At 33.8% G+C, this 19343-nt stretch overlaps 2 protein-coding genes across 2 annotated transcripts; both read right to left on the reverse strand.

Annotated features, from left to right (window-relative positions):
* Window positions 1–5036: 5036 nt before the first annotated feature.
* LOC110715620 (scarecrow-like protein 18) lies at window positions 5037–7184 on the reverse strand. Its single transcript, XM_021894209.1, has one exon. The coding sequence runs from the start codon at window positions 7182–7184 to the stop codon at window positions 5643–5645; it is 1542 nt and encodes a 513-aa protein (XP_021749901.1). The 3' UTR covers window positions 5037–5642.
* Window positions 7185–10857: 3673 nt separating this feature from the next.
* On the reverse strand, window positions 10858–16218 carry LOC110715497 (pentatricopeptide repeat-containing protein At1g51965, mitochondrial-like). The gene is made up of 2 exons (XM_021894079.1): window positions 15412–16218; window positions 10858–13709 (listed from the first exon to the last, which is right to left on the reverse strand). The coding sequence occupies exons 1-2, from the start codon at window positions 16147–16149 to the stop codon at window positions 12504–12506; spliced, it is 1944 nt and encodes a 647-aa protein (XP_021749771.1). The 5' UTR covers window positions 16150–16218; the 3' UTR covers window positions 10858–12503.
* Between the last annotated feature and the right edge of the window lie 3125 nt (window positions 16219–19343).

The raw sequence follows: 19343 nt of genomic DNA on the forward strand, positions 1-19343 counted from the left end.
ACAAAAATAAAAATCATTGTCAAAGTACAAAGTTTATTCGTTTTAATTACTAGAATGAACAATTGGTTGATAACTTGTTATTACGGTATTACGTTGTACGGAGTACTATCTAAGTACATACAAGTATTTCTTTATAGCATCAACACATAGAGAAAAATTTAGAGGTGAATCATTGGGCAAGGAAAGGAGTTGCAAGACAAGGAACCTGCCCGGATTGGTTCTTGTTCTAGCTAATAAGTTTTTGTTCAATTTATTCACCCTCTTATTTATCTTGTACTTTTGTTTATTTGGCAAAAGACCGCCATTTAAAGTTTCAACTTTGAATGATGTAATGAGAATATAGCTAGACATTGTGTCTCTAGTACTATATAGGATAGTCATAACAACAACGATATATAGATTGAATGTGATTCCAAAACATTAATCCGTAAATTGTTAAGCTTGTTTACAATTTTATTACATTAAAAGGTAAAACTTTATACGTCATAGGTGTTTTGAGCATAATTAAGTCTTGTCTATTAGGAATGAATTGAACGCATTTTCATTTGAAAACTACATCAATTATAAGTCACCAAATATTATAATTAATGTTGATTTATGCTACAAATAATCATGAAATAAACTGCCAAAATGAAAGTTAATCTTGCCATCCTATCCAATCCTATAATTCTCCAAACTTTTAACCCTTAGCTACTTTTACATAAATAGATAATAAGATAACCAATGAATTATCACAACTTATCATCAATTTTCTTTTCAAATTTCATATATCCTGATTAGCACAAGCTTTTCTAGCTACCAAACAAAAAATAAAAAGGTAAAAAGATTATAAGTGCCTCGTTCATTTTCCCTCCTTAGCTTGTCTAAAGAATAAATGCATCACTTTTGTTTCTCAACCTTTAATTTGCCGACTTTTCAAAATTTGCAAAATAGGCTTGAGCAAACATCTTCATGATTTTTGAGGAGATATGTACACTTGTAGCACTTGGAAGTCTTAGGATTTATGCCACATCAAGAGGCAATAGGATTGGATGACAACAAATGTAGTTAACTAATTCGTACTCTATACATACTTCAATTTGAGTGTAAGTTTTAGGAAAATTTGTTACAAAGAACCTTTTATGTCCACCATTTTGTGAGAAAGGACCTTTTAAAAAAAAAAGTGACAAGAAGGGACCAAATATGTTTTTTTTTTTTTTTTTTTTTTTTTTTGGAGGAGGGACCTATGACCGAAAACCACCTTAGCCTCATCCCTTTCAAGGCAGCCTCCTCTTTCCTCCACCCCACCCCCACCGCATCCTTCTTCCCCCCCCCTTTCACGAAAAACTTTCTAACCTCATCCACTGCCAGCACCGACCTCGACATCCACCACCCCTTTCACGACAGCCCGCTCCTCCCCTTTCCCCATCTCCACTCCCTTTCCTCCACTTCAATTACTGTAAAAATTCATGCGATTTCCATCCTCCACCCTAACCCTAGAATTTAGGAATTTAGAAAATCGAGCAATGAGAGGGATAGAATCAAATTTCTGAATGAGTTAATGAAGGGTATGGAATTGGATGAGTTTGTGAAGAAATTGAGTTCAATTGAGTGAGTTCAGAAGTTTTGAAAGCAAATTGGATGTAAAATTGTGCAAAATTTGCAGAAATGAAGATCAATCTTCACGCAAAAGTAGAGAAATGAGAGGAGGAAATTAAAGAGGTCGAGGGAAAGACGGCGGGGATTGGAGGGTCGTCGGCATGGGGAGGCTTGGGCGCCAAGACACCGACAGCGGCAGGGGAGAGGGGGTGGGTGGGCTGTAGCCTACAGGGGAGGCTAGGGCTCTAGGCTATCTTAAAAGGAGAAGGGTTTTCGAGGTAGAGGAAGGGATTGTTGCCATGAAAGAGGTGGGGCTAGGGTGGTAAACGCCGGAGTTGGTGGGTCAAATCCTGCTTTCCGGGCAATGGTCCCTCCTCACAAATAAAAACTCATTTTTGGTCCTTCCTTGCCACTTTTTTTTTAAAAAGGTCCTTTAATTTCTCACAAAATAGTGGACATAAAAGGTCCTTTGTGACAAATTTTCCTAAGTTTTAAAGGAGGTTTAAGCCCTATAAGGTACATACGACCGAATTGTACTGTGTCGCTATACATACATCAATTATCGTTTGAAGTTCATTCTCTCTTTACCAAAAAAAAAAAAAAAAAACTAAACGGAGTAGTTTATTAAAAATAAAAAAATAAAAACAATTTTCTCTTTTATAACTTACAATATTCTACGGAGTACATTTTATTAGGTAGTTTATTACGTCATTTTTCTTATTAGCTACTTTTTCAGTACATTTGTGTTTCATTAAGTAGTTTCTAACAAAAAAAAAAAAAAAAAAAAAAGTAGTTTCTAACAAAAAAAAACCCTAAATAAATATAACTAATCACTTGTCATACAACTTGAGTGAGCATAACATAGTGAAGCACTCGTATTAATAAAAACATATACTTGAGCAAGTTATACAATAATTGTTCTTTGTTTATAATTCTAGAATGGTATGTTCACATAGTACTTAAACATACATATTAATAAAAACATATACTTAGTATTTTTTAAACTGTTATATTTTTGTTTTCATGTTTGTCAATTTATAATTTTAATCATCAATTAGTCAATCAATACTATATACTAAAAGACACACTAGCGATGACACGTGTCATCTCCTGGTGTGTCATTAGTTTTTTTTTTTCTTTTTTTTTACAAAATATTTTTAATTAAGGAAACAAATCATTTACAAAAATCATATGATTTTTTTGTACATATTCCATATTGACAAGTAATAATTATTATATTTAAAGCAAAATATTTATTCACAAATCTTTCTAAAAATAATTGGGCAATATACCAAAAATCAATATTTTTAAATAATTAGTGACCTATTTTACAAAAATAAAATAAAAAATAAACTAAAATAAAATAAAATAATATTGCTCAGATTTTTTTTCTACTTTGTTTTAGTTGTGTATTGGAAGCTATAATTAAAATTGCAAATATCAAATTAACATGTCATATACTTTTAGTATTTCATGACTAATTCATGATTATAGTATTTCTCAATCAAAAATATATAACTATATATAAAAATCACCGTGCATGGCTCGAGATCTAACCTAGCTATTTATAACTTCAATCACCAATAAGTAAAAGTTATCGGTGATTTTCGTTTTGAAAGTATATACTGTTCATTGAAGTAGTGAACCAAATCTAATAACAGTTACATAACTATATTTTTACTGAATTATATCATCAAAGTAAGCAAAGCATTTCCTCAAAAAAAAAAAAAAAAAAAAAAAAAAAAAAAAAAAAGTAACCAAAGCATGATGTATGAAATAGTGTAAAAAAAGATGCAACAAAATCTAAACCAAATTAAGAAGTACCATATGATATAAATAATACATATGGAGTCCTATCAACCTTTAATATGAGTGTCACTCCATTGACTGCCATTGGATTCTACACTCCATTGATAAATTTAGTGGAATAAAAGATAGGGCAGAAGTTTCCTTTCAAATAATTGGTTCAAGGTTGTATGGTCTGTAGCCTAAACCGCACGTCCACAAAATAGTGACTACTATAGTAGGATAATCTTTGTCGTAGCTAGAAGATTTAAAGACAATTAACTAGCTAGGTTTTCAATCTTATCATGAACTTAATTAGCCAGGTTAAGATGAGTTGGTCACCCTATTTTTTTCAAATTATTGCTTAGTTCTTGATTGTAATTGGTGAGTATTTGGTGATTGTAATTGATGCATAAGTGCACTTGATGAAGTGATAAGAGAGGGGAATGTAGGTAGGGGTCCCAAAGAACATTGCATGCACTTGCAAAATGGTCCGTACTATATTTTTCCGTTTTACCATCTATAGTATAAATCGATCAATAACATTTACTCATATCTCACTGTTTCAGAATTTTTTAAAAAAGTTTTTATATTAATATACAATATGACTATACAAGACACGAAAGGGCATTCCCTCCAAAAGTTACAAAATCTTCTTTATAAGGCTCCCTCGATTTAGTCCTTAAAGATACCAAATATTACATGTCTACGTACACTTTAAGCTGCTTCTCTTTCAATAAACTATTTATCGTACTTTAAGTTCTTCGTATTTAAAATGGAGCTAATAAATCATGGCCAATATCTTCCATTTTTTTCCCAAAGTTTTACTTTTTATATCGATGCATAAGAATTTTTTGTTATCTATTTGTATAGATGGATGAGGAAAGAAATAACAAACTTTTCTTAGTTAGAAAGTATGGAGTATTGATTTCATGTTAATGTCCTCAATTCTCTGTACATTTTTTTTATTCATTTCACAATACATTTCTTGCATTTCATTAATATAACGATGAAATTTATTTCACAAAGCACATTACTAATCAACTAGATAACATTAATTACTTGCACCAAATTAATTACCCGTAATTTAAAGACTTTAAACCTCATTACCCCCTACTCTAAGGATGAAAAGATGCCAACTAACTCAAATTATACTTAATGATGTGCCAGCATTATGCTCATATTAGGGAAATAGTTGACCTCAAAGATTATTAAAATTAATTAAGCTAACTAATTAATAAATTAATCTAGGCCTAGGGCAAACAATTAATTATTAATTAACAAAAAAAAGGGTATCATAGGAAAACAGATTTGGGTAGGAGGAATGATATGATGTCCTTGGAAAACCACAAGACAGGGAAGATCCCTTATTGGGGAGTTTATCAAAGAAGAAAAGGCTTGCTTTGGAGGCAAAGTGGGCAACATTACCATCTTTTTTTGAGAACTTCTATAATTCTGTTTAGGAGACAATTAGCCATATTTTGAGGGAAATTTTTAATTAAATTAATGTAACTATGTTTAATACTATAGACTTTAAAATTATAGTACATTCTTATTTAAGGGGTTATTATACACCAATTTAAGGAGACAAAGGAATTTCTTTTTAAGTTAATTAAGAAGACAATATACCTCATTATCCGGTTGTGGATAACTAGTGCTTGGTATATAAGAGAGACAAAAAGCACTTTGGGTTAATAAAGACAATAATTAATTATTTGTTAATTGTGTAATTAGATTTAGCAAAAGGCACACGAGTGAAGTGATTAATTCAATAAAGACAAAACGACTTTCTATGGAATCAAAATTGAGAAATCTTCAAGTTGTTGCCCTAATAGTCAATAGGGAATATTCTTAATTATTTTGACATACTTTTCATTTACAATATACTACTTTCATCCACCTAAATAAATAAACAAATAAATAAAAATTCAACAAATATACATCAACATAGGTAATTTATGGGGAAATTTTTTAATTTAGAATTAATAAAAAAAAAATACATAAGCAATGAAGAAATGGAGGATATGACTAATTAAAAAAAAATCTATATTAAATTAACTAACAATAATAATTGAGAAAAACCCTAGCTAAATTCAAGATGATCACAAATTCACAAGGCCAAGTTAGCTAACCTTTTTGTAATTTTGAGGTGATGATTACCCCATATATTAAGCCTATTTTAGAAAATCATATGGAATCTATATTTATCACCATTACCAAATAAAGTTTAAAATTAACAAAAATTGAAGAAAATATATGAAAGAAAAATGAGGGCCTAATTATTGCCAAGAAGATACAGAATAAAGAGGGCGATTTTTCCACCCAAGAAACAAACAATGTTTTTTAACAACCTGAAGTTGGTAACCTTCTGATGGATAATGAAGCCTAAGCAACAACTTAGCTTGTGACAACGAAAACGGACTCAAGGCTAGACTCTTGAACCCGGAACTCCGCATCACCATTTCCCACGACTCGAACCGTTGATGTCTATCCTTTCTCCTCTCCCCGTCCTCCCCCACGACGTCTTTTATCTCCTCCCCGAACCATGCTTCCTCGACTGCCACCCTCTCTCGACTTTGCGGAGGTAGGGTGGCCTCTAGGGAGTCAAACACGGCTCCGTAGTGATCCAATGCCTCTACAAACCTCCGCAAAAAGAGAGGGTGGTTATGATCAGCCTCTCGTTCTCCCAGGGTCAAGACCTTAGGGTTTAAGGTCTTGACCTTGTGGAGAAACCTCCTAAGGGAACGTGTATCGTATTCCCTTAGGAGGCGGTGGAGGTAGTCCCCACAATTAATTGCCAGGGCTTCTTCCACCTGATCAAACTTGAGGCGGTGATCCATCAAAGCATGGATCACCGCCTCAGAGTGATCAACTACTTCAGAATCATAAAGTACCAAATCACAAAACTCGAACTCAATCCCTAGGGATTCGGCAAATCTCCTAAGCCGGTCCCCAGTCCGGTCTAGGATAGTTGGATCACGGGCAGCCCCCGTGATCCGTATTGTAGGACACGACCGACCTAGGGTACTCGACCGCTCCATGATGGCTTGCAACAACGGAGGCCATTGAACGCCGTGCATGACATCCATGTCGAGGATATGGATCGATGCATAACCCTCCACGGCTTCGAGAATCGCTTGGTTGGCGGTCAAGTGGGTGAATCGGATAAACGGAGTAACTTGATTGAGAGAAAGATAAGATGAATATCTAGTTGTAACATCTTGTTCTACTATTCTAGAAGGTCTTGGAATTTGATTATTAGGTAATATTATTTGAGGAGATGGTGATGATGAAAAAATGGGACGTTGTTGATGATGAGCTAGTGTAACAGGAATATTAATACTAGGGTTCATAACACAAGTTGTAGTTGATAATAAATAACGATTGATACGCTCTCTTAAGGCTTTACAAAAATAATACACTAGCCTTTCAGTGGAGTCGCCAAATTGTAAGGCGAAATCAGTGGATATAAGGGAGAGTAGACGGTTAGCTGATAAGAACTCGGACCGAGATATAAGCTCAGCACAAGTGACCAACAACTGCCGTGGATGAATCACTGATGATTGTGGTGATGTTGATAACAACGTTGGCGGTGTCGAAGATAATACAACCGAAGATGATGAAGGAAGAAGAGCAGCAGAAGTAGTAGTAGTAATATTACTACTACTACTAATCAGCAAGCGTTGATAATCTAATAGCCTTAGTGGTGGTCGCGGTTGTGGTTGTGGTTGAGGTTGAAATTGAGGTTGAGGTAGATCCAACGGTGAAGATCGTTCGTGATCTCGATCTTCCTCAGAGCTATATGAGGAAGATCCTAGCATATTATGAATAACAATGGAGAATGTATGAAAGATGAACTCAAAAGCCCTAGAACACTTATTTTTTATTTTTGAGCTGAGGAAGGGTGTGACACAAAAAGCAAGGTAAATGTAAAAAGGAAGGCAAAAGATAAGATGCTAATACTACCAAGCTAGTACAAATATAATAAATGCAAGAAGAAAGGAGTAAATATCTTAGAACAAGTAGTATAAGAAAATAAATGCAAAAGAGAAAGATGTAAGTTAGTCCAAAAATAATTATAAAACCTAAGAGAACAATGAAATAGCAAAAGGAATAATAGAGAGTTATTGTTGGGTAGGGGTAGTAGTAGCTTAGCTTAGGGTAGGTGCGCCTGAAGATGATGATATGGCAGAAAGAGGAGAATGAAGAGAGCAAGTAAAGCAGCTCATACAAGTTTTGGTTTCCTTTCTTTTTTACGCTTAATTTCAGTTCAGTTCATTCCTAATCAGTTCAATTCATGTTCTAATTTTCTTCTCTTATACCCAATTTATTTCATCTCTATTCAGTTCAGTTCAACCCCAATCAGTTTACTTCAGTTGTTTTCAGTAAATCGGAACAAGTCATAATTGAAGAAAAAGGGTGACCAAGTGATTACTCTGTTTTTTCTTTTTTTAAATGTATTAGTTTGATGCGGTAGAGTTTTAAGTGATTGAGTTGTATTTGTTAAAAATAAGTGTTATTGTGATTTACTTAAGAATTAGAAATTATAAAAAACAAAAATGGTTTGTAAATAATTAATCAGAAATAAGAGATAAATGTGAGATACTCCTAAGAGAATATAATAATTAAAAGTATGAGGAACATAGGAGAAGAGAGAAATCAAGTAGTGTAGCTGGATCATTTTCATTTAGAAGAATGTTGCACTAACAAAATACAAACAATTAAGTTAAGTGTTGCATAAAAAGTGTGTTATACAATTTTTAAAAAATGATACAATATTTGTAGCGTGTATTTTGAGCGGTTGGTCTTATCGTTTGACCGCCGCTTGTAAAAACGGAGTGAGTTTATAACACTAATAAAGTAATAACGCTTAGTTATATATACTATTTGAGTAGACCTTAAACAACAAAGTAATTCTTACAAAACTCATAAAATAACCTCTTTATTAATAATTAAGTAATCCCTATAATTGTAACAATTAGGTAGTTAACTTCTATAATAGTAGTCAATAACCCCTACAAATCTATAACATTAACCGAGTAATTCCAGGATCGCTATTGGCTAAGCACACGACACAGTCAGTCACATTCACATAAGCTAGTGTAATGCTTAAAAATGTGTCGTACAAAATATGGGTGGATTTAGGGATCAGTATATTTGCTTTATTTGTTTATTTAATGGTCTGATAGCTTCACTTACTACCATCTCTCGCACGGTCACATCGTTTGGTACCTGAGACATACATGTCCCTATGCCCGCACCTATATATGCCCTACTATCACTACTACATAGTACAACAACACCCTCTATCTATTCCTTTGCTAATTTATGCCTTTTTTCATTTCTATGATTTCGGCTATGTTGCTAGCTTAGCTTGTTAGTACCATTTGTTTTAGTGAAATTCATTTCATCCAAATATATAACTCTAATTATTGTGTTCGCGCCGAAATAACTAATCACGTTGATAATGTTTTTTTTATTAATTATTGTTAAATAATTTAGACACGTTATGTATGTATAAGTTTAGTCATAGAATTATCAAACACTTTTAAGATTAGATAGCATTTTGGATTGAACAATACTCCTCTAACATAATGATAGATGTTTGTAAGAGAAAAGAATTTTGTAGAGTCCTAAAGATAAATGAAGTTAATTGTCAAGGGGATTATATTAAGTTATCGAAGAGGAGACATTAACTATATTCTAATAAAATTGTATCAACATGAAATTATAGAATTAATTAACTTTTCATTTGACTTTATTAAGTTTTTAAGAAATTAAAAAATAACTACTACCCCCGTTACATATTATTTGCAACGATTTTTCCTCTCTACTTTATGTCAAATCGTTGCAAATAATATGTAACGGGATAGTATTATTTTCTCTCGGGAATTTTTTTGTTGAGTTATAACTTTGAATTTTGGGAATCCTGTTTAAACTACTCACTAGTACTTTGGATTAGTCTAATAAGTTCTCAAATTTATTGATTTATATTTTTTTTTATTAATTGATCCTAAGTGACTTAAGACCTACTACATCCGTTTTTTTATTATTTGTAACATATAAGTATTATTTGTGAGATACACAATATTTCTTTATTGCAAATAATAAGGAATGAAGGTATTATATAAATAATCTTTGAATTTGACGTGACACTCTCCTTTCTATTTATCCTCTTTGCTTTTCTATTACTTTCCCTCCACTAAGAAACATCCTTAGCTTATTTTTGGGTGACGAGAGGAGAATGAATTTAGATACGTAGTATAAAAAAATATATTAAGTTGGATGTCAATATGTCATCACCATTGCAAAAAGGAATAGAAAGTCATAACTTACACAATGCATTTCTGATAAGAGTGTTGCTAGAGTTGGTGTTTGACTGTTTGTCATAATAACTAACATTTAATGTAGGAAAATCTTCTCTAAAAACATACACAAACAAAACTTGGATTATTTACTCTAGATATTAAAGAAGAAAAAAAATCAATGTGAATATAGGGTGTTGCAAAAATATTTTTTATATGTTCCATAAAGATCGATTTTGATTTTTGTTGTTGTTGTTGTTGTTTGGAAGATAACTTATTGACACAAAATTAGTTCTAAAGTGACCGACATGAGCTTATTAACTAGTATTATACGAAGTACTCTAAGCTAATTTGGAGTGTTTGATGGGAAGCGACGGATTCGAAAAACTAATGAATAAGGTATTTTTTCAAAAAATTAGTTTATACAACATCTTAAAGCAAAATTACACTTATACCCTCATTAAATCTACAATCATATCTCAATTATCTAAGCTACCCCAAATTTAGCTTATCGTACCTCAACTCTTACAGTTTTCTTGGTCTAGCATGTACGGATTAGACACTTTGCAAGTGAGGGCTTGAGGCGGAAAGATAAGGGATTCCCACTGTACTTTTTAAATGCCTCTAATAGAGATTAAACCCCCAACCTTAAGGTTAAAAGGTGCAATCATTGCCACTAGACCAAGCTTAGCTTAATGGATATTTCTTTGAGCTTGCCCCATATCATAATTCATAAGGAAATACAAAGTAACACTATTTTACTCTCACAAACTGTTAAAACCCATTGTAGGCTTGTAACCCACTTATTAGTGTTCTACGTTGGAAACAAGTAGAGAGATGGTTTCACATAAAGGATTTACTCTATATTGCCAATTGATTTTAAATGAAAGCTCCTTTTAACCTTGCTTGTGGACCGAAATCTCCTCTTTCTTATTTAGGTAGTTTAGACCCATTTCATATTGTTACAAAAGTTAACATAAAATTTATATCGAGTCCCACCAATTTTCTCTGTTGTTAACCCACATGGCTCAAGTTTGGATTATTGTTGGATACGGAGTACATGGGATAGCGTATCTTCAGCTGTGGCCTCTGCACATCATTTATAGAGAGAGAGAGCGAGAGATAAGGGCCTCCAGAATATCCCCAGCCACACACAATTATAGAAAAGCTCAGAGTAGAGAGAGAACATTACATAAACTGCATACTGCATGATAGAGAAAAAGAATCAGCACGCTAAACAAACAGTGCTTTTGATTGCTTGTTGATTGCCATTTTGCTCAAACTGTGCACAAAAAAAAAGTTAGTCATCGCATTAAATTCACCAAATTTAGTTGTCCTCAATTCAAATCAGTACATATGAAGCTCAACTGCTCAAGTTTCTAGCTATGATAAATGTGGTTCATCACAGCCCTCTACCAACTCAAAGATACCTCCTAATTCTTCCCTTGGACTGCTTCATGTGTCTTCGGAATACCATATTACACACATACGAGTATATTTTTGTGATGAGCAAAACACGTTCACTAGGGCGGTGTATTTAGGCAAAACTCGTCGAAGTACATGTATTAGAAAAACATCCAACAAAATGACATGAGTCACAAATTGAAAAGGGTTCATCCTCAATATGTTCATGTCAATAAGAACATACCATTCATAATAATTTAAATTTGGAAAAATTACATACTATAGACTACAGAGTACATAGATAGATTTATGTATATTCATAATTATAAGCAAATTTGAGAGTGAGGGATAGCTCAAGTGGTTAGAGCTTCCCTCCCGATTCCAGGAGATCTTGGGATCGATTCTCACTAACTGTTATCTATGGAAGACAGGCAAACATCTACATTTTACACACACTCTAGGGTAACAACTAGCAATACCGCGTTTCTTGCAGGATACTCCCTTCGGAAGATATATTATTTGCAAGTCCTTAGTGAGAACATCTTTGGACTGGTTTGAGATAAAAAATGTGTGCATTTGGAATTTTGGACCCTCATATTCCTTGGCTTTCGGCACAATCCATATCAGCATATCACCTATTTTACCCTTTTCCCAAAGAAACATCACACAAATTGTCACTTGCTGCACCTCTCCAAGCAAATATTTAAGTACGAACAACACAATTTAAGCTCTTCCCTTTCCACATTAATGAAAGATGCAAAATGAGCTGAATGATATGATCACAAGAGCATACTTGAGCATGAGATGGCGAAAAAAAAGACCCAGCTTCCAGCAATGCCTAGTGAGATTAGCTAACTGAATAAAGAAACTAAAGCGAAAAAATTAGTATTCCCACTTAAATTTAAGAGCAGAAAAAGCCCAGGACCAAATCATTCTCATTGAGATGGCAATGTTAACAGGTACCCTGCACTCATGCGCGTTCAGTAAATCCATGTCCCACAAATTAATTATGGCTGCAAGTGAAACCTTATCAAACAGAAGTACAGTAAAGCTTACCATTGTAGCAGCCCACAGGTGAATCCTTGTTCTTTCACTCAGAAGACACTTCTACCTGGTGTGGCAGCACATGAGCTCCAAGGGGAAGAATTTGATAAATAATTCATAATTAGCCCAAATACGAACCAGTTCACGCACAAAAAATCTAACTTTAGGTAACAGTGGGATGGTCATGCAGAATAGCATAATCAACGTCTTTTGTCCCAATCTTTTAAACTCGAGAGGCAACTTGTTCTCGACAAACATACAGTGAAGAGGTAGCAAAAGGAGGGAAATGGCAATTAAATACTTGTCTAACATCAAAGTTAGTTCATACCAGATTACCAGGCCTTTAATGCATCAGTATGACCGCACATGGCGCACAATAACATTTCATCACCTTAAAGGACTAACAACCCAACCAGTGATTGGATTTTGCTTGCGAATCCTGCTGGTCCGGTGTGAACCACTTTGCAGCCTCTCCAGAATAGCGTAAGTTATGAAATCAGGAGTCAAACCCTGTTCCTTAAGTTTAGCATACAAATCTACTGCTTCAGCAGTTTTCCCACTCCGCTCAAAACAATCAAGTAGGATATTATATGTAACAATATTAGGACTGCATCCTTGAGCAACCATATCATCAAACATCCTGCTAGCCATCTCCACTTTGTCAGTCTTACCAAAGCATTCAATGAGTGTGCTATAAGTAACTACATCAGGATTCAATCCCTTCTCTACCATCTCTCTGAATCTCATGTGAGCTTCGTCAAGATCACCATTCTTTCCCAAACAATTAATCAAAGAATTGTATGAAACAATATCAGGTTTAAAATCACTATCCTCAAGCTGCTCAAATATTTTAACTGCTTCATCAACTTTCCCTACCCTACCAAAACTAGATATCAAAATATTATAAGAAAAGATATCTGGTGGAGGTCCATCCCTTTTCATCTTCTCAAAGAGATCATGAAGATGGCTTATCTGCTTTGACCTGCCAAGAGCCGACAATACTGTGTTATACATCATAATATCAGTGTCTATCCCCTTCTCATGAATCTTGTCCAAAAGATCAATGGCCTCCACTGTTTTGCCTGCAGTACATAAACTTTCTATCATGGACATGCAAGCATCCCTGTCTCCTTTATCATGAACAGCCCACATATTACAAAATAGACGATGGGCTTCACTTGCATGCCCCAACTTGCTGAGAGTCCTCACAAGATAGGCATACATTGACTTAGTTATATATTTATTTGATAACTCCACAACTTCATCTAGTTTACCAAGTTGTCCTTCTGCAACGAGAACAGTCAGAATCAAACTGTATGTAAACTCATTGGGGCGACAATTGCTTTCTATCATCTTTGAGAAGAGAAAAATTGTCTTCTCAGCCATTCGATTCTTAACAAGTGCCTCAATCATCGTATTATATGCCATTAAATTAGGGGCTAAACCCTTCCCTAGCATTTCCTGGAATAATGCTAAGGATTCATCAGGCTTCCCCATCTTACCAGTCATTCTAACCATGATGGTGTACGTATATTCATCAGGTTCACAAATCTTCCTCTTCATGTCCTCAAAAACCATGTAGGCCTGATCAACCTATAGAAAACTGTATATCAGATCATTAGGATTTACGCATGAGATGGGCGGAAGACAGGTATGCACTTTCAAAAGAGATTAGATATTGAAAGTAACTAGCAGCTCCATCCATGCACAGACAGTTAAACAAAAGACAGAAGAAATTTCATGATTTCTTATGCAAAAAGCAGGAAGGCTGGAAGGGACAGCCACTACACATACTTAGATAGCCAAAGAAAAAGGAGATCTGGTGCTAGACATACAGACTCAATTTTTCACAAGCAGAACTTTACATGTCCACTGCATATTATGAGCAATAAAGATTCAAGAGCCATCACAGGCCCAAATTGACAGAAACTAATCACCTACAAAAGCAAACATCAGTCACTAAAAATACTTTTATTTCTGTGATGCATAGATAGCAACATGCAGCAATTCAACCACTTACAAAGACATAAAATTAGCTTATAATTTTGAAGTTATGTGAGTACAATTTAATGAGATGCTACTTGTTTTAAGCTCAAGCATAAGATCTGAAGCTTTTGTCGAAAAAGAAATCAGAGAGTACTTCAGAACGTTGAAAGAGACTCTTAACACATTTGAGTACTGCATTCCATATACCGCTGATGTACAAGTGCAATATTCATCAGTATGAAAAAAATTCAAGTAGAAGCCAAACCTCCACCCCCCCCCCCCCTTCTCTTCCCTTTCACTCTATATATAGCTCCTAAAAAAAAAGTAGCCGGCACAGCAACTATTAATAAATTGTCTATTGTCGGAACAGCTAGAAATTCAATAGCAAGTGTTTGTCTAATTCTGAAAGAATATTACCAGATCCAGGTTTCCTTTAAGCCAATATAGTCCTTACAAGCAGAACATAAGCATAAATTATCAATGTATTGCACAGAATTAATAGCAGGGAGCATGAAAGAGATCAAAAGAATGTAGAAAGACCTTAAAACTGTTGTCAAACTTTGCAAATTACACCCAATATGGAAGCAGAATTTTGATAAAGCAAACACTGAAACAAGAAGCAAACAAAGAGCAGCATGCAGTGAATTCTCCCATGTCATGACACCAACTCTATATAATAATCAGGCACTCAAACTACCACACATATATAAGCATGCACATATAAAGCTCAAAGCTTTTGCATCAGATACATACATTGATACATATAGACTTCCTCCAAAACAAATGTACCATATGATTTCAATAGTCTAGTCCCACAATGTAGAGCTAATAACATAACACGCAGTAAACCATAAAAGCATTCATATGTAACATACATCATTACATATTACTTATCAATATTCATAAACAATTCCACGTTTGCCAAACTAGATTAATGCCACAATCTGACATACTACCTCCGTTAACATTTACTTGCAACTTTGGGGTATTATTTGAGAGACATAAAATATTCCAAAGTTGCAAGTAAATGTTAACGGAGGTAGAATATTAGATTTATATCAACGAGTAACCATCAAAACTTTATCTTTCACTCATGGCATTAACCCACGAGGCCACGAATCCAAATTAACCAGCTAAGTTACTCCTTCACCTCTTCAAGTACTAAGCTAAATTTACCTTATGCTAGCTCAAACTTATGTATGTGTACATGAATAACCCAAAAACAATTATCAACCTTGAATTAGAAAAAACAAAGTATTAACATTAAATCAACAAAAAAAAAATAAAAAAAATCCAAATTGTAATTTACCTTATTGATCTTAGCAAGAGCATGCAAGAGCATATTATAACCAACAACATCAAGCGTATACCCTTTCCTCCTCATCAACTTAAAAACCTCGAACGCCTTTTCAGTTTCATACGACCTCAAATAGGCCTGCAAAATACACTTATAAGTATACGAATTCAACTGCAAACCCCATTTCTTCACCAACCCTAAACACCAATCAACACCCGGAGCACCCAAAACCCCAATCAAAATATTCACAGTCGAAATATTCCCATAAACCCCATCCCTCTCCATCTCCGCCACCGCTTCACGGCATTTCTCAACCCAATCAGACCCACCACACGACGCCGCAATCGACAAAATGTGAAGCAACCGATTGTAAGAGAAGGTGTCATGGCGGAAATTGGGAAAAAAAGAGGGGCAAAAATGGAAGAATTTGAGGGATAGATGAGGGGAATTGTTGAGGGATTTGAGGATTAAGGAGGCTTCGGAAGGAGTTAGGGTTAGGGTTAGGGTTTGAAGGTAATTGGAGAGGTCGGAAAAGGGGTCGGAAATTGGGGATTTGAGGATTTGGGTGATTTTGCAGATTAGGTCGCGGCGAGGAAGAGGGAAGCCGCGGGCGTCGGAGGGGAGAGAAGGAGAGTGGACTTCGGCGGAGAGTGTGCGGCCGTCGGTGGTTGTTGAGGTTATTTTTGCGGTGTATTTGGTGGCGTAGTGCCGGAGTTGACGGTGGTGGTGGAAGTGAAGAGGGAGCTTCATGTTTTGGAATGAGTAAATTTTCAAATAGGGAAAACGAATAGACTATACCCCCGTCGAGCGGTAAATCACACTCCCTAGTCCCTACTATAACTTCAACTTCAACTTCAACTTCAACTTAAGTCGTATTTACTATCTAGGGTATATTCTATTTAGCTTAATTTTAATTTAATTCTGCTCAGTTTAGTTTAGTTTTAAATTTTCAATTAGTTGGTTTAGCTTCAATCAATTTTGTTTAGTTCAGTTCAATTCGATTAAGTTCATTTCCTAATTTCCTTTTCTCATAAAGTCATAATCATATTATTATGAATATAATAAGACACCCTTTATATATTTTTCCTTTATAAATTATCGTACACATAACATCAATGTTTGATTAAATCAGACAATCAGATTAGACCAGATAAACAAAAATAATGTGAGCTCAACATACCCTTAAATTATTTTTACTTAAGTAATTTTTTTTACTGGTTCCCTATTATATATTTCTCAGTTCAGTCCAGTTCCTAATTTTCCTCTCTCATAAAATATAAATTTCAGCTTAGTTCAGTTCAATTAAGTTCGGTTCAGTTCAGCTCCAATCAGTTCAGTTCAATTTAGTTCAGCTCCAATCAGTTCAGTTCAGTAAATGTGAATTGGCCCTTAGTGTAGTTGTAAAAACAAATTTTAAATCTGTAAAATATAGATTCAAAACAAATGCAACAAGGTGTTATTTTTATTAATTTGATAATTTTGGATACAATCTCTAATTTGATCCTCTATTCGATCTCCACTTTGAATTTGACGTAATTCACGAATTAACTTGATTCTCGAACGAGGGTCGTCGAGGCTTGATCTCGATCGAAGATTTGATGCAGAATTTAGACTTATTGTTGATGTAGACCTTTGACTTGTTGTTGATGTAAACCTTTGACTTGAATTCTTGATTGAGGGCCGACGAGGCTTGATCTCGATCAATGACCATTTTATGTAGAGGTTGAACTGGTTTTCGTTAGAGTATTTGATGAGAGATTTTCTCTGTATTTTGATTTTCTCTGTTTTTCTCTGTAGGTTTTTCTCTCCCCCAAATGAAATAGAGAGAGCTCTATTTATAGAGTGTGTGACACCTAGGGTTAGGGTTAAATGTACATTGGAATTGGGCCTGCTTTGATTATTATAACCTATTTTTAATGGGTTTTTACTATTAAATAATTAATAACCAAGTTTAATTAAAATAACTAAATGGGCTAATCTGATTTATTCACCCAATTTAATTATCTTTAATTAATAGTCAAATTAGCATCAAATCAACAAATTGACTTTGGACCCATATAATATCCAACGTGGCACTTATGTAAAATTTACGTGCCTATAGTAGTCTTATATAATTTGATCTAATTCAAACGTCTGTTTTTTTAATTTTATTTTTATTATTATATACGAAGTATATAACTTGACTAAATTTTTATATACTCTAAACTATAAATAAAAGATGAGAGTGAGGGATAGATGCATTGGTTAGTTTTTCTCTCCGATTCTAGAAGAAAGTTTGTTTAGATTTTAATTATTATATTAAAAAAATATTACTTGACTTATTTCTTTTATTTGATCCCACATAACCTCTCTTTATTAATAAAATGTTGTTATATTTTTAATAATCAATAAAGCATATTAACACTCATATAATACGGTATATACTTAGGATTATTATAAAACCAAATAATTATATACTTAGGATTATTATAAAACCAAATAATTTTAATTTTACAAAATTAATTAACATAAGTACATAACCTACTTGCACAATTATCCATCTCTAATATATTATCAACAAGTGTAATTCAGGTGTTGCATCAGGTTGCAACTTTAAGCATGATATATGGTTGAAAAAGAAAAACATACAAAGAGAAGTATACCTCTTAGGGCTCTCACTATTGTGGAATGATAAGTGTGATCTTATATACATGAGGTTCATTGTTTGACATAGAACGTACCTTTTAATTTTGCATTTTATGAAGAGTTTAAAGGGGAATCTAGCATACGCAATTGCACATTAATTTAGTTATGAACGCGTGCGACGTGCTCCCATGCAGTTAATGACCGTATATTTTGTCTATGTGACAAATGTGAGGCTCAATTCTATCAAAGCAAATTTGACTTAAAATTATTCTGGCAATATGTAAATAATAACAAGGATAAACTACACCCTAATTCCATCCTCACATTTAGAGGAAGAGGCCAAACTTTTGTCATTGTCTAACTCAAATACAATTATCTTCATCGTTTTTGTCATCTCCTATCAATTTCATTTTCTTAAATGATATCTTATTTTGATACAATGTTTTCCTCACATGATATTTTGTTAAATTAAATTATTTTTACTAAAATTAATTTGTTTTCACTAGTTGCTATTGTATTTATACATTGAAGTTAATAATTTTTACAAAATTAAACTTATTCTTGCTTAGTTTAAATTATAATCACTGTACATTATATTTTTAAGGTGAAAAAAAAAAACCATAACACTATGTTTATATGGAGGGAAATGGAGGGAAAGGAAGAGAAGAGAAAAGAAAAGAAGAGATGCATCATCCTTTGTTTGTATACCTAAGGGCAAGGAGGGAAGATGAGAGAATTGAAAGGATTCATTTTACTTGCCTTTTATAAACCAAATCCCTTCATTGTTAGAAAGATTTGGAAGGAAAATTATGATTCATCTTCTCTCCCCTCACCTTCTTTTCCATTCCCTCCTTTTCTTTTCCCTCCCTTTTCCTTCACTATTATTATCCAAACATAGTGTAAACGAATGAAGATAAAAACAATTCCTTGATAAAGTTTCTCCTCACAAAGTCAAAACCCAAAATTAAGGGGCTGTTCTAATTTACTGACATGAGCTAAACTGAATTGTTTAAGAGATCGAGAAGAAAAATTAGAAACTAAACTGAACTGAAATTAAGTTGAAGAGAAAAGACCCTAAACCCTTTGTGTACTTTTATCCAATTTTAAGTAAGTTAATCAAATAATTTTAGTAAAACATTTAGGGAACTCACTTTATGACTTTGACAACTCAAAACTACGGGCCTGTTCTAATTAACTGAACTGAACTGAAATGAATATTTTATAAGAGAAGAAAATTAGGAGCTGAACTGAATTGAGCTGAATTTCAGAGGGTGTTTGATATTAAAATTTGTAACATAGGAAACGTAAACAAATAAGTG

Source organism: Chenopodium quinoa, unplaced genomic scaffold, assembly GCF_001683475.1.
Source record: "Chenopodium quinoa cultivar QQ74 unplaced genomic scaffold, ASM168347v1, whole genome shotgun sequence".
Taxonomy (NCBI): Eukaryota; Viridiplantae; Streptophyta; class Magnoliopsida; order Caryophyllales; family Amaranthaceae; genus Chenopodium; species Chenopodium quinoa.